The 16,093-nt window shown below is 39.9% G+C and overlaps 2 protein-coding genes across 5 annotated transcripts in view; one reads left to right on the forward strand and one right to left on the reverse strand.

The window, feature by feature from the left end:
* Positions 1-2,813, reverse strand: part of EMB3144 (AAA-type ATPase family protein) — a 34,107-nt gene extending 31,294 nt beyond the window's left edge. For 2 of the 4 annotated variants that reach the window (XM_010272132.2, XM_088888532.1), the window contains exons 1-2: positions 2,408-2,811; positions 1,032-1,287 (exon numbers count right to left, since the gene is read on the reverse strand). In XM_010272132.2, coding sequence (XP_010270434.1) covers positions 1,032-1,287; positions 2,408-2,686 — 535 coding nt within the window. In that variant the 5' untranslated portion in view covers positions 2,687-2,811. Of the gene's footprint in view, positions 1-1,031; positions 1,371-2,407 lie in introns of all 4 variants that reach the window. The other 2 variants (XM_010272131.2, XM_088888533.1) reach the window with 2 other exon arrangements.
* A 443-nt stretch (positions 2,814-3,256) lies between these two features.
* LOC104606795 (uncharacterized) lies at positions 3,257-5,732 on the forward strand. Its single transcript, XM_010272164.2, has 6 exons — positions 3,257-3,822; positions 3,963-4,071; positions 4,437-4,624; positions 4,832-4,905; positions 5,189-5,338; positions 5,436-5,732. The coding sequence occupies exons 1-6, from the start codon at positions 3,384-3,386 to the stop codon at positions 5,571-5,573; spliced, it is 1,098 nt and encodes a 365-aa protein (XP_010270466.2). The 5' UTR covers positions 3,257-3,383; the 3' UTR covers positions 5,574-5,732.
* The last annotated feature ends 10,361 nt before the right edge of the window (positions 5,733-16,093 follow it).

The following is a 16,093-nucleotide window of genomic DNA, read 5'->3' on the forward strand; positions in this document are numbered from 1 at the left end:
TCTTGTCACTGCAACTCCCTCGCCGTCCATGGACGCCGCTTGCAAATGACTCCGGAAAACCAGTGGCGGCAAGTGTCTTAAGCAAGTGACTCCTCCACTGCAACTCTCGCCGCTACAACTCCTCCGCCGTCCACGGACACCACTGCAACTCTCGCCGTCCATGGACTCCTTCTGCAAGCGACTCCGGCAAACCAGCGGCAACAAGTGTCTTAAGCAAGTGCCGCCTCCACCATCCACGGACGCCGTTGCAACTCTCGCCGTCCGCTATTTTTCTTATTTTAATAATTTTTTTTATAATTTATTCTTATTTTTCAATATTATTTTGAATGAAATAAATTATTTTTATGAAGTAGTACAAGTTGAACTCAGAATTACCGAATAGTCTAATTTAGGGGTAAGATAGTAAAATTAGTGAATTTCAGATGTTGAAGGTTTGATCCAACACAAACAACCTTCTTTATTCAGAGCCTCTAAAAAGTCAAAAAACAACTGTCTCTTTTCAGATTTCAGAAACTTTTAATATCTTTTTTAACTTTTCAGATTTCAGATTTCAGATTTACCAAACACCACCTTAGCCTAACTTGGAAAAATACCAGCCATGTCCTCAACTATCTTCAGAGTTTTATTATGAATCAAAAATGTGCTTGTATGAGGTTGCCTTATGGACCTTTTATTTAGTTTCCAAAACAGATCATATCCTCAACTTGCAAGAGCTGTCCCTTTTTCTTTTGACTTGTAACTGTTACTCATGTTATAATATGGTTATAAATGTACAAAAAAAGTAACACAATGTATACACATAAATCTCCCATTAAGCCATTAAGACTGTCAATATTTTCTGTAGATGAGCTTAAGATACTTCCACAAGAACCTGAACCCGTAGAAGGGTAACCTATACATACTTTACTTGTAGCACAACATTTCAATTGGTGAATATATGCAAAATGGTGAACTAGAAAGCAATAGAAATAAAAAATATAGATACAGTAGATACAGAACTAAGCACTGAAGTTTTTGAATAAAGTACTTACCAGATATTGTCTGACCATAATTGGAATACTCCATAAACTGGACGTTATTTGAGTTAAGAAGTCTCCAAAACTCACTATAGTCAATCCTGTGTGAATTCTCAGGATCCCACTCTGTTCCTTTCAACTTCCCGCGCATAGTTAACAATGCTCTGCTCCAACATGAAGCCATAACAAGCTGCCTCTCTAGTTGCATATTTGCCTTATTCTCCAGCTGTTCCAACTTATTTATCCGTTCCCTCTCTGCATCCTTCAATTTCTGAAAACCCATGTACACAGAATTCAAGACAGTAAGAAAATGCTCAACTTTTCTCTTTCTTGGATAAGTTAAAGAGATTGTACCTACACAACATGCACCAAACTACTTGGGGATTATAATATGACAAAACCAACATTCTAAAAGAAATCAAACTTTTTTTTTGATAAATAACAGCATGAGTTCCATTCATTGTAAGGCCTAACTACCAAAAAAAACTGGATAGTAGTACAAAACCATGGGAATGGCTGTAACACCAATGCTAATAAACAAAATAAGCAAAGTAACAAATTAGTTCCCGGCCCTGGAAAACCCCACTCCAAACACTCCCTTGCAGCCCCAGGCTTTGCTAAAGAATCAGCTAATAAATTTGCAGACCTGGGCACACATTTGAAGAAATTCAAAGATCTGCCAAGGTCTAGTGCCTATCTCACAAAAGATCTGTAGCACCATGGAGTATCCTCCCTTTCATCCAAGAGATTACTGTTTTACAATCCTCTTCCACAGTCACCTCCATCTTTAAAAAAGAAACATCAGAGCTCTCTTATTGAGACTAAATTACTTAGAATTTCCAGAAAGAAAAGATAAGTAGGTTTATGTTTTCCCTGAAAAAAAAAATCTCTTGGTAAAACACATTCATGATATCCATTTGTAAACAATAAAAGTTGGAGTTCATTAAGTGACGCTACTGGATGATGAACACATTAATCAAATACTATAAGTTTTCCATAAGATTAAACCGGGCAAACTTTAATACTCAACCATTCTAATTAACCTTCTAAAAAGATGTACAGAATTTATCTCTGATACAGATATATATTGAACACCAAGTAAGAATCAGTATATTCATGAAATCTGATGAATCTGCATCACCATCATCACCCAAGCCTTATCCCAACTATATAGGATCAGCTACATGAATCCTATTTCGCCACTCCGTTCTGTTTAATATTTGAAAGTACTAAGCATATAATGAATAGAATTATCCAACCGTGAAGATCAGAAAGGGGGAAAATCAAGCAAGACTGAAAATGCAACTAAAATCCAGCCAACCCATCCATTTTTTTTTCAAATTAATAAATGGAAAATAAAAAATTCGATAGAAACTACTAAGTTTGCAGACCTCAAAGAGACGAGAGGACTCAATGTCTTCTTCTGCATCTTCCGAAACTATAGCGGACGACTCTGACCTCGAAGCTGAAGCTCTACAAACTCCATTCCGGAGCTTATTTCCTTTAGTCAGAAGTGTTAATTGATTCTTAAACCCTAAATGTATTCTGGAAACACGTCTGCGAAGTGGACGTGATGAAACAGTTGACTTCCTCACTAAAGCTTTTGTAGGATAGAAGGGTTTCGGGAATTCAGGTAAAGCAGTTTGCTTTGAAATTTTGAGGGAAAGCATCTTCTTCTTACGACTCTGTTTCCCTCCTCCGCTTCACTCCTCTCTCTCTCTCTCTCTCTGAGAGCAGAGCGAGGAAATACCCGGGTTTATCCTTTGCAGTTTGTAGACTGTAGACCTGTAGTTGTACATCGAAAGCCAGCACGTTGTAAATTGTAACATATAACATCTCAGGAGTTAGGCCCAAAGGCCTTTAAGCCCAGGCCCATATCCAGATTCAATTGGGGATTTCTGGGAATAGCCCAATCCAAACAGACCAAAGTGTAGGTCCCACTTGCACTATTACTTGGCTTGAATCAGATGGCTGTGATTATAAAATCGCAATGATTTTCTGTAAATTGGACCCCTTAGATGAGTTCGGATCTCCTGCCCACGTCTACTACAACAAAAATAGATGGAACCCACGTGGTAGGGTTAGTACAACCACAAACACAGAAACAGAATGTAGTAATTCAGAGTTCGAAATCCGGGTCGGTTTTCAAAAATACTGCTTTTTTGGAACCGCCATGCTGCAACGGCTAGCAACTACCTCCCGCCTTCATTCTTTTATTTCATGGCTGTGAGACTTTGGATGCATCGCAGATCCTTGGACTGCCTTCTCAAGCACCCGTCGGTGCTTGGGATTGCAGGACAATCTCTGATCAGAAGCAGAATCCCCAATGACTTGACTTGATTGCAGAGATCACTGATTAAGTTCGCCATGTCCATGGAGGAAATCAAATCATTAGTTCCATTTGAGGGCCAAGTTCAGTGCCCATCTCCGGAAGATGATCTTCTTTGGTTGTTGGATTACTTCAGTTCGAATCCTGATATCGACCAACTACTGCAACTACAACAAGTCGAACCCAACTCTGTGTCAATTGCTGAATCAACAAATGAGAGTGCAGGACCTTTGGATCCATTAGATGGTGAATTAGTATGGGGGAATCCTGATTACCCAGGTATTGCGGGTGACAACAGTGATCTTCTTGTGGATCCTATGGACTTCAACCTGGAACCAATTAAACCAGAGGACAAACTTTCTGAATTCTTGGGGACTGGTTATGAGAATACAATTCCCGTTTCAATACGGCCTCAGCCTTGGGTTCCACTCAGTTGCAGTTGTTGTCAAGTGATTAGAGACATCCGCCACACAAATGGTATGTCCATGTTGGATCAATCAATCCAAACTGGACCGAATTTTCTATGAAAAAAGCATAACAGAGTCACCCTTCCAATTAGAATCATGTCCTTCATATATAACACACTTTCATTTTTCTTTTACTTGTTTATTTTGTAGGCACTGAAGCTACCAGGCTTGAGATTCATGGCAGAGTTGGTGTAATTTGCCATGCTATTCTAGAGATCCAAGATGGGGTTGCACCAAACACACAGTATCATATGACTGAGTGAGGATTTTATAGTTTTCATTCTGTTTCAAGGCTCCAGAAAGAACTTATGTTACTACTTACTCATCTTTCTCATAAACCTTCACCACTTTATCTATGAAATAAGTAAACACCAAGGTCTATATATCAAGCTCAAGCCATTGGTTTTATGGTTTGCATACTCACCTCTCTATGGCTCCATCCCACATGATAAATAAAATTCTGAAGGAATGTTCTAATAGCACATCAAGTTTGTGAGAGGAATAATTTGAGTATAATAACATTTTAACCAATAGTAACAGTAATAATTGTCAAAATGTCTCTGTTGTATGAACACCCAAAACAACGATGCCTTTGATGACATACTTTCTCCTCATGGTACACAGTTTCAGCAAACAAACAATGGAGAGCGTGAAGCAGTTCTTAATGCAGTATTGCAAAGAAAGAAGAGAGGCAGGGTTTGTCATGTTGCAAGATCCATTGTCAGATTTCTATGATGCTTTATCTGCTGGACAGAATTGGGATGAGGAAGCTAGCCTTGATGAACTTACTCAACCTTGTCAAAATGAATCAGGTTTTTGGCCATCCTTCTGTCTTTGTTATTTGCTTCCAGGGAGTTATTTTAGTAGCCTTGGAACACCAACTCACTGCTGTCCTATAGCACAAGTATTGGTCACCATGCACTTTAGATTAGTTGATCTTTTAACTATCAGGTGGGATGTTAAGTTCCCAAGTTTAAACAGACTGACCCATTTGCCTTCTCTTTTTGTTTTTATTACAGAGGTGAGTGAAATGATCAATTCAAATGCAGAAAGCAGTGGCACTAGACCCACTCGAAGCAGCCTCGCTTTACAGGTCATATTTGCTGCTCTTTTCATGTGTTTTGCTTCTTAAAAAAAGGAAATTTCAGTTTTCATAATCAATTAGGTGGCATGGATTAGTTCAGCTTAAAAACAGCATAGATCATTCAGTAGGACCAAGAAGTATAATCTTGTATGTACAATCTGATCCAACTAGTGATGCAATCATTTATTTTTGGCGAACCATATCATGCGATCAATGTGTTACTAAGTCATTGATTTTTATTTGCTCATCTTTTTTTCTTTTTCTTCTGCTTTTCATGTTTTGGCTGACACAGAGGGAGAGAACAGGGAAGTTGCAACTGAGAGATTTGACAGGCTATTTCCACCTGCCCATAGAAGTTGCTGCTAAAGAATTGTCAATATGCCCCACTGTTCTTAAGAAGATATGCCGGAAAAACGGAATGCTCCGGTGGCCTCATAGAAAGGTCTCTCTCTCTCTCTCTCTCTCTCTCTCATATAATGTGTTTGTGGTGGCTGAAAATGTCATCTTTTTTTGCCTTTTTTGTATTGTCTTCCACAAAGATAAGAAGCATGGACAGGAAAATATCAAGTTTGCAACAACAGTTAGCAGGAAAAAATGGAGAAGATTCACATGCTCGATCAGAGCTTGAGAAGCTTAGACAAGAAAGAGCCCGAATCTATGCTAGTGCAGTCAAGTGAAGTCAATGATACATGCAGATGGCTATATATTTGCATTTCTTAAAAGTGTAACTTTGATAATATTCATGTATAATGTATTGTTTGATATGATCTGAACAAAAGTGTGTATTGAGTGGATAAATGATTTATTTACAATGTTATAGTTGCCACAGCTTAAACTTACTCTTTGGTAGCATCTGGGGTTTGGGTGCCCAGAACCCTCCGCATTGACATGTATAAGATCCCTCCGGTGTAGAGACTTACCTCACCTGGACGGAAAACCAACATGATAAGGCTTTTAAGCTCCCTGATCACCTACCTGAGTAGCGCTAATTTTATCTGCAAAGCTTTAATACCTTTACCCACAAAGGCAACAGAAAAATTGTGGTTGGCGTTGGACAAAACCAACCACTAGTCCTGTACACCGTGATTCAGTTGCTCGGATGAAGTTATGAAAATAACTTTTGAGGAATTCTGGACAACTTGGTAGGACAGAATTCTTTACCGACCACAATCTTGTCGACTATAAAGGAAAAACAACACAAAACACACATTTAAGGCTCAGTTTAGAAGGAGTACAAATACAAATATGTAAAGCGCAAAACCTTAGATTAAGGCTAAGTTTACAGTACAAATTCATACAAAATAAAACAAAGGCTACGTTTGGAAACGTAAATAAGTGTGAATGCAAATATGTAAAGTGTAAAATGGTTCATATAAATTGCAAAGTTGGATTAGTTTTGCACTGACAAATTTACCTTCTTACCAAACAGACTTTTAGCTGTAATGGATGCAAACATGAATTTCAATAAAGCAAATAGTTTTCTTTTTATCAAAAGCCCACTTGAATGCAAATTTACTTCTTTTTTATTAATATACTTTTACATCTTATTATCAATATAAATATGCAGTGGTCTATCATTTGTCAATACATAAATGTAATGTTGTCAAACACAAGCAAAAGTGAACTAGAGTGCAAATTTACCTTGAACCGGTTTGTATTTGTACTTCTTCCAAATGGAGCCTAAAGTTCAAACCACAAAAACTACAAAGGCTAGTCCACCAGAGAGAGTCATGAAATAAATAGTGGATAAAAGATTGAACTAGAAAAGAAATAGAAAAATAAACAGTTGCAATTAAAACAACATTTTTAATCAACAACAATAATCAGATAGCTTTATTATGGTAATGAAAACCCACCATTCAAGGGCTAGAATGAGGATAAAGTACAAATGGATTCATCAGGTTGAGCAAAATAGGAAGGTTATGTTTATTACCAATACACAATTTTTATTTGTACTAGTACAAAATCTATACTATTTTAAAAAGCACGAATGGCCTCAAGGATATTTTTGGAATTTTTTTAGGATAAAATTTACCCCTCTACACTTAAATTTATTGATAAAAAGTGAGGGCAAATAGGATAATCAGTTATTGATATTAAATGAGCTGAAAAGAGGTAATTTTATGATATTCAATTCCCTCTCAATAAATCCTATATTTAATTTATTAACTTGCATTCATGTTCAATGAATCTTATATTTAAGTTATTTTTGTTTCTTCTCATCATTAAATTCTATTAATTAAATTCATACTTAATAAATTAATAATTCCAATAACATAAAATCTTATACTTTTAAAATCTACCTAGAAAAATAGAGTTTTTATCTAGGCAGTGGTAAATTAAACCATTTGGGGTCAAATGGGTTAATCCATGTTGCCACGACTAAATAATAAAATTCAAAAAATAGATAAAATAAAAATTAAAAAAATGGAAACATTTTTAACATACATATTAAACAATAATAAGTATGATAAATAAGAAATGTTCTTATTAATGATGGAAATTGAATGTAAAATTTAAAACCAATTGAAAATAAAAATATTTTCCTATTCTCTCTCATTAAATCCAATATTTAAGATATATTTTTCTCATCATTAAAATATTGTAATTAAATCTACAATATTAATTTTAATAGTATAAAAATAAATAATTTGAAAACAAAAACATTTTCTTCCCTCTTGGTGGTGGGCAATCAATTCGATCATTTGGGGTCAAATGCATTAATAAATAATTCCATAATTAAATAATAAAAATTTTAAAATAAATAAGTATGAATTGTAAGAAGTATTTTTATTAATGATGAAAATGGAATACCAAACTTAAAATATACCTAGAAATGAAATGATGTCATAGTCAAATAATAATTTTTTTTAAAATAAAAAATACAAAGAATCACAAAAAATAAAAAAGAAAAGATAGAGAAATTTTTGGGCACATATCTAATGTTATATATTTATAAAAAATAAAATATTGGGTACATCTATAATATTATGCATTCATTATATTGAACAAAAATAAATATTATACATAAGAAAAAAAATTTCAATGATGGAAATGTAATACAAAATTTAATGTCAATCTAGAAATCAAACTATTTTTCTTTTTGGGCGGTGGGTTAGTAGTTTGGGTCAAATGATATCATAAACAAACAAAAATTAAGTGTGATAAGTAAAAAATATATTTATATAATGTAAAAGAAATAAAAAATTTAAAGGGAAAATTATAGTTAAAGTCGGTTATACACTTAAAATTAGGTTGTAGGTTGGTCCAGAAACCAACAAAAGTCTGACAATCGACTCTACATTTCAGATTATAAGAAAACCCCCGCCTTGTCATCAGAGGCTTATGTGGTTGTTGACAACATGGGACTCTTAATCCATGTTGGACACAAAAAGAAGCCTATATCGAAAATAGGTTTTCAATTTCTCTCTCGCTCCCTCTGTCTCTCAATCTCCCTCCCTTATCTCTCACTCTCGTAGTCATCTCTCAATGTCTCACTCTCTCAACTTTGGTATATACCCGAAACAATTTCTCACTCTCCCTCACAGTTAATATCTCATTTTCCCTCAGTCTTTCTCTCGCTACCTCTCTCATTTTTTTTATTTTTCTTACAAACTATTTTTATATTAATCAGACCATATAAAAGAACTAAAGGGACCAACCACTTGTACAATTAAGTTATAAATTTCTATCAAATTGGTGTAAATTTCATAGCCAATAGTTTCTTATGAACTTTTATCAAATTGGTATAATGAATTTTGAACTATACCAAGTTGGTCTCATGTTCATTTATACGATTTGATTAATACCATATAAATGTGTAAAAATATTAAAAAAAAAAAGAACAAGAGAATGAGTGTGGGAGAAATTGAGGGAGAACGACAAAAATTACAAGAGAATGAGAGATTGACCGAGAAAGAGAATGAGAGAGATTGGGGGAGAACGATAGGTAGAGAAATTGATAGAAGGAACGTAGATACAAAAACCGAAAAACCATTTTTATTTATTTTTAAATCACACAGTTGTTGAGCAGAGCGAGACGACTCTGTGAGAGAGAGAGAGAGAGTGAAACTAAAAACCATTTTCTTATTTTTCAATCACCTAGCATTAAAGGGCAATTTTAGTATAACTTTTTTGTTGTGTCCAACATAGATTAGGAGTCCCATGTTGGCAATAGCCACATAAGCCTCCGATGACATGGCAAGGCTTTTTATCATTTGAAAAGCAGGGTCCATTGTCAAAGTTTTGTTGATTTCTATACTAAATTGTAGCCTAACTTTAAATGTATAACCGGTTCTTACTATAATTTTCCATAATTTAAAACTAATCCAAGAGCAAAGCTATTTTCTTATCTAGATGGTGGGTCAATTATCCAAATTTTCTAAGAAACCCATGATGTCATAATTGAATAATAAATATTTAAAAAAAATATAGAACACCAAAAAATGAAACTGTATAGAATTTTGTCAAGAACAATTCTAATGTTGTATATTCATCATATTAACTAAAATAATTGTTAAAATAAAAGTTATTTTTATTTATGATAGAAATGAAACACAAAATATAATAATAATAATTATTATTATTATTATTTGGAACAAGTATTTAAGTTTATTTTTAATCATATTGTTACTTTTGCTAATTTTCAATTTCTATCTTGACTATGATATATCTATAATTCAAGTAATTAATATGAAGAAAAGCTTCTCACGTGCAATGCATGTGCTTAATTATTAGTGTATGGAAATGCAAACAAATTACGGTTTACCTTTTTTTATTATAGGAGAAAAACTAGGAGCAAAATGATATGTTCCCTACTTATTGTGAGATAAATGAAGGTAGAAAGTAGGTTGTTTATTTGGAAAGAGTTTTTTTTTTGAAGGTTTTATTTAGACAGGGATAAAAAACCAACTATGATACCAAAATGATACTAAAAAATAAGAGTGATTATTCGGTAGCCTTAAGCCATGTTTGGCATCACTCCATAAGAGTGATTATTCTTATTCTTCTAATGGCGATTGGTAGAGTCATTTCTCAAAACCCATTTCCATTCTAGAGGGAAAAATAGGGCCAGAAACTTGTTTCTAAAAATTGAAAAAATAACACTTCTCAAAAGAATGGATTCATGTAGTCGAGCAATTCTCACAACTAGGCCTACAAGTCAGGCCGGGTTAGGTCAGGTTGAGGCCAACCCTAGCCCAACCCTAAGTTCTAAATCCCCAACCCTAACACTAACTAAATACCTCCAACCCAACCTTCTTCCCATCCATTAAAATCTTGTAGGACTTCTTAATCTAAGATCTTAACTCAACTTTCATTACATATACTAATTATTAGTATTTTTTTTTTGATCTTTTTATTGGTTCTCTGAGTACAAAATACAGGAAAAAAAAGTGTTTGAAATGATTATACTTTATTATGTGTTATGACTTGTAATAGATCTTTTATAGGCAGCAAGCTATGGGTGGCAACCAATAGAGAGAAAATTGATGAGGGCAGATTTGGCCCTCCAGTGAAATTGTGACACATGGCACCTTGTGACAACTAGGCGACACCCAGGCAACAACTTACCAAGTTGGTGTCCCACCCGGGCACCGGCCTAGCCGGCCTGGCGTGGCATGCGTGCGGCCTGCGCGCTGCCTGGCGTGTGGCCTGCGCGACCTGGCCGACCTGGACCAGCCAGGCACATGATCCGACCTGGTCGACCTAGCCGACCTGAATCAGCCCGGCACATAATCCGACCTAGCCGACCTGGCAACCCATAAGACGTGCCCACCGATAAACTCGACATGCATACCCCACGATACGTGGAGGCCGGCCCACGTTCCGGAAGTTGGTCAACATGCATGGTGGTTACCTCCAAGGAGCTCGCCAAAGAGCTCGGCAGCTCACCAAGGAGCTCAGCAGCTCACCAAGGAGCTCGGCAGCTCTCCAAGGAGCTCGCCAAGGAGCTCCGCAACTCACCAAGGAGCTCGGCAGCTCTCCAAGGAGCTCGCCAGCTCACCAAGGAGCTCGCCAGCTCACCAAGGAACTCGCCAAGGAGCTAGGTAGCTCTCCAAGGAGCTCGTCACCAGGGAGCTCGTCGCCATAGGTAGCTTGGTACAGAAGAGTAGTTCGGCATATCGCAGGAAGATCTCCTGCCTGACGACCGTACCTGACAGATCTGGTGGCAACGCCCACATCTCTTTCCAGGCGGCGTCGTGTCTGTCGTCTCTGAAAAGCATGCCACGCCTGATGAGTCCGTACCATGCAGTAGCAGCCTGTAACTGTCACCTCAGTCCTGGCAGTAATGGCTTGGGCAGGGGCGGTTACGCCTGATGTGACTGGGCACCACTATATAAGGACTCCGACCCCCAAAGCCAAGGGAGGGGATGGAAAAATGGAGGTAATCCCTGCTCTCTAGCTCTCTCATTTCTCTCCAAGTTCTCTGCAATCAGAATGCTAACTTAGGCATCGGAGAGTCCCTGCCGGGTAAATACCCTCGGGTCCTCTGGTTCAGTTCTCGTAGGTTCCTCAGCTCCCGCCGCCTACAAAGGAGAGGAGATCACCTCATGCAGAGGGCAGTCGGGTTATGCTACACCAGGGAGCTCCACCACCCTCTGAGTTACAGGCCGCCTAGGAGCAGGTCAAATGACGAGTCCACCAAGGTAGCTCACCATCGGGCAGCTCGGCATAGCTCTCCCCAGCTCGGTAGAGCTCGCCACAAGCAGCTCGGGCAGCTCGACATAGCTCATCACCAGGCAGTTCACCACCAGGGAGCTCGTCACCAAGTAGCTCTCCACCAGGGAGCTCGTCACCAAGTAGCTCTCCACCAGGGAGCTCGTCACCAAGTAGCTCACCACCAAGGAGTTCGCCACCAAGTAGCTCATCACCAGGCAGTTCGCCACCAGGGAGCTCCATCATCCTCTGAGTCACAGGCCACCTGGAAGCAGGTCAAATGACGAGGTACTTAGCCAAAAAAAATTTTGATACATCACAAAAAATGATACGTGACCAGAACCGGTTACATCAATTGGCGCCGTCTGTGGGGACACGCTACAAAAAGCTAAGTTCTCATCCTACAAAAGCTAAGTTCTCATCTTACAAAAGCTAAGTCCTCACTTTTTAGAAATTGAAGCTCTCGCTTTATACTTTACATTTTTTATGAACTCAAAGACTACGCAGGGAGCTAACAGACTAAGTTTACTTTCAATTCAGTTAAAGCCTCATCAGTCCCCTTCGCAAGGTCCCCCCTACAAAGATGAGCTCTTTGTGGCTTCCGCGGGAGTTGGCGGCCAACAGACTACATAGGCGCCCTTACTGGTCGAGCCTTCCAAGGCTCCCGTGTGAGCTGGCGACCTAAAGTTAGTAGTGCTGCCCCTGAAGGTCGAGCTCCTAGTAGCTTCTTGTAGGAGTGGGTGACCGGCATTACGAAGCTGATGCAGCGCAATCATAGCTCTAAGGCACCCACCTGATCGGCTCGGCACCTTGCAGGTAGCTCGACACCTGGGTAGCTCGGCACCCGGTCAGCCCGACACCTCAGGTAGCTCGGCACCTGGTCAGCTCGGCACCTCACAAGTAGCTCGGCACTTGGTCAGCCCGACACCTCAAGCAGCTCGGCACCTGGTCAGCCCGACACCTCACAGGTAGCTCGGCACCTCACAGGCAAGGCCTACGAGCCACATTACTGCTTAAGACCCGGTCGCCTCTTTGGCATGGGCAAAGTCAAGAAGAGTGGACTACAAGTCTCTCCCAAAGCCTACGAGCCACATTATTGCTAAATACCCAGTTGCTTCCTCAGCATGGGAAAAATCAGCAAAAAGTGAACTATAAGTTGCCCTAGAGCCTAAGGGCTACACTACTGAACTGGTGGAGACCTCCGCACCTTATAGGCAGCTCGCTACTTGCAGACAACTCGCCACATACAGACGACTCCCAAGGCCTAAGGAATTGGATCGGCACTTACTAGCTCGTCGACTTACAGGCCAAAAGAAGAATACTCCCTTCACTGAGTTACTCTCAACTCAGGAGTGGGGAGCAAATGATGAGGGTAGATTTGACCCTCCAGTGAAATTGCGACATGTGGCACCTCATGACAACTAGGTGACACCCAGGCAACAACTTACCAAGTTGGTGTCCCACCCGGGCACTGGCCTGCGCACGGCCTGCACGCGGCCCACGCATTGTCTGGTGCGTGGCCTGCGCGACCTGGCCGACCTGGACCAGCCTGGCACATGATCCGACCTAGCCGACCTGGACCACCCATAAGACGTGCCCACCGATAAACTTGGCATGCATACCCCATGATACGTGGAGGCCGGCCCACGTTCCGGAAGTTGGTCAGCATGCATGGCAGTTACCTCCAAGGAGCTCGGCAGCTCTCCAAGGAGCTCGCCAAGGAGCTCAGCAACTCACCAAGGAGCTCGGCAGCTCGCCAAGGAGCTAGGCAGCTCTCCAAGGAGCTCGGCAACTCTCCAAGGAACTCGCCAAGAAGCTCGTCACCAAGTAGCCACCAGGGAGATCGTCGCCATAGGCAGCTCGCCACTTGCAGGGTAACTCGGTACAGAAGAGCAATTTGGCATATCGCAAGAAGATCTCCTGCCTAACGACCGTACCTGACAGATCTGGTGGCAACGCCCACATCTCTTGCCAGGTGGCGGCGTGCCTGCCGTCTCTGAAAAGCATGGCACGCCTGACGAGTCTGTACCTTGCAGTAGTAGCCTGCAACTATCACCTCAGTCCTGGTAGTAATGGCTTGGGCAGTGGCGGTTACGCCTGATGTGACTGGGCACCACTATATAAGGACTCCGACCCCCAAAGCCAAGGGAGGGGATGGAAAAATGGAGGTAATCCCTGCTCTCTAGCTCTCTCATTTCTCTCCAAGCTCTCTGCAATCAGAATGCTAATTTAGGCATCAGAGAGTCCCCGCCAGGTAAATACCCCGGGTCCTATGATTCAGTTCTTGCAGGTTCCTCAGCTCTCGCCGCTTACAAAGAGGAGGAAAGGATGGAGTTCTCGCAGGTCCCTCAGCTCCCGCTGCCTACAAAGGAGAAGAGATCACCTCATGCAGAGGGCAGTCGGGTTGCGCTACACCAGGGAGCTCCACCACCCTCTGAGTTACAGGCCGCCTAGGAGCATGTCAAATGACGAGTCCACCGAGGTAGCTCACCATCGAGCAGCTCGGCATAGCTCTCCCCAGCTCGGCAGAGCTCGCCACAAGCAGCTCGGCATAGCTCATCACCAAGCAGTTCGCCACCAGGGAGCTCGTCACCAAGCAGCTCTCTACCAGGGAGCTCGTCACCAAGTAGCTCTCCACCAGGGAGCTCGTCACCAAGTAGCTCTCCACCAGGGAGCTCGTCACCAAGTAACTCTCCACCAGGGAGCTCGTCACCAAGTAGCTCACCACCAGGGAGTTCGCCACCAAGTAGCTCATCACCAGGCAGTTCGCCACCAGGGAGCTCCATCATCCTCTGAGTCACAGGCCACCTGGGAGCAAGTCAAATGACGAGGTACTTAGCCAAAAAAAATTGATACATCACAATAAATGATACGTGACCAGAACCGGTTACATCAAAAATAAAGAATAAAATATTCAAAAAACATAAATTATGTTATCAAGGTTTTAGTATTTCCAATTAGGATCAAGTGAAGTGATTATCTTAAAAGAAATAAATGATAGTATGTGGTGGGGGATATATCATGCATCTAAGCAAATCAATGTATGATAATATATATAACATATATTTATATATGATATGTACTATAGAGTCAAGTTTGGGTTGGGTCGGGTTGCCTAAGGGGTCAACCCTAACCCAACCCAAAGTAAAGTCAGTCGGGTTAATAAATTTCAACCCTAACCCGAGCATCAACCCAACCTGACTTTTGGGAGTAGTGTCAACTTGGGTTTGGACCAACCCGGCCCAAGTTGCAGCCTTACTCACTACATCCTTTTAAATTAATGAATATGTGTGACCAAATTAGGGAAATTTTCACTTACCCTGAACTTTGGGGGTAGTGCCAATTTAGTACCTGAACTTTCAAACGTGTCACCACAGCACCTAAACTTTCAAAAAGTGTCAAGTTGGTCTTTGTTGTTAACCGATCGTTAGTTATCTGTTGAAAATGTCAAAACTACCCTTCAAAAAAAAACACTATTTATTATCTTCTACCTTGAGACTGAACCGGTTATCTTCAAGAAAAAGAGAGAAAAAATATGAAATAGGATAGAGAGAAATAATAACTGAAAGCAAAGAAATAAATAGACAAGAATGTGTTTTAGATATAAAGGTAGAAAACAATGACTTCATTAGTCTAGAATCTCAAACACCTCAACCGGTTCAGTTTCAAGTTAGAAGATAATGAACAGTGTCTTCTTTTAAAGGGTAGTTTTGACATTTTTAAAATATAACTGACGATCGGTGAATGACAGTGACCAACTTTACACTTTTTTATAGTTTAGGTAATAAAATGACAAATTTGAAAGTTTGGATAGTACTAAAGTTGAATTTTCCCACAAAATTACACGTGAAAAGAGGGGGCAAAACTGTAATTGTCTATTTAAGTTATAACACAATTCGAATCAGGAGCCTTAAACCCCTTTCCTCTTCTCACAGCACTAGCGATTGAAGTAGAGGTAGACCGAAGCCTTCCCCTATTGTGCTCCATCATCGTAACCACCAATAACCACTCCAGCCCTCGTTGCCGGTGACTGATCAAACATCACCTATATTTTTTTATTTTTTCTTTTGATTTCTGTTATTTATTTTTTTCGTTTTGGGTTTAAACCTGTCACCGATCCACCGTTACCAACAACAATCTTTAGCAAAGAAGAGTTTTCTTTTGATTTCTGTAATTTTTTCGTTTTGGGTTTAAACCTATCACCCATTCACCGTTACCAACAACAATATTTAGCAAAGAAGAGTTTCTTTTGATTTCTGTTATTTTGTCGTTTTGGGTTTAAACCTGTCACGGATCCACCATTACCAACAACAATCTTTAGCGAAGAAGAGTTTACCATCAACAATTACCACCGGTGAGTGGTTTTATAGTGCTTCATTGTGGTTTCTGGATTTGATCAATTCCCTTTTCCGCCTTTCTTTCGTGTTTTTTGGTTGGTAGAAGAAATTATGGGTTTTCTTAAAATTAGGGTTATGCCAAACATCATTTTGATTCTTAGAAATAGGAACCCGAGTTGTATACCAAACATGTATATTGTTTC

This window comes from Nelumbo nucifera, chromosome 5, assembly GCF_055504915.1.
Source record: "Nelumbo nucifera cultivar China Antique chromosome 5, China Antique-T2T, whole genome shotgun sequence".
Classification (NCBI taxonomy): domain Eukaryota; kingdom Viridiplantae; phylum Streptophyta; class Magnoliopsida; order Proteales; family Nelumbonaceae; genus Nelumbo; species Nelumbo nucifera.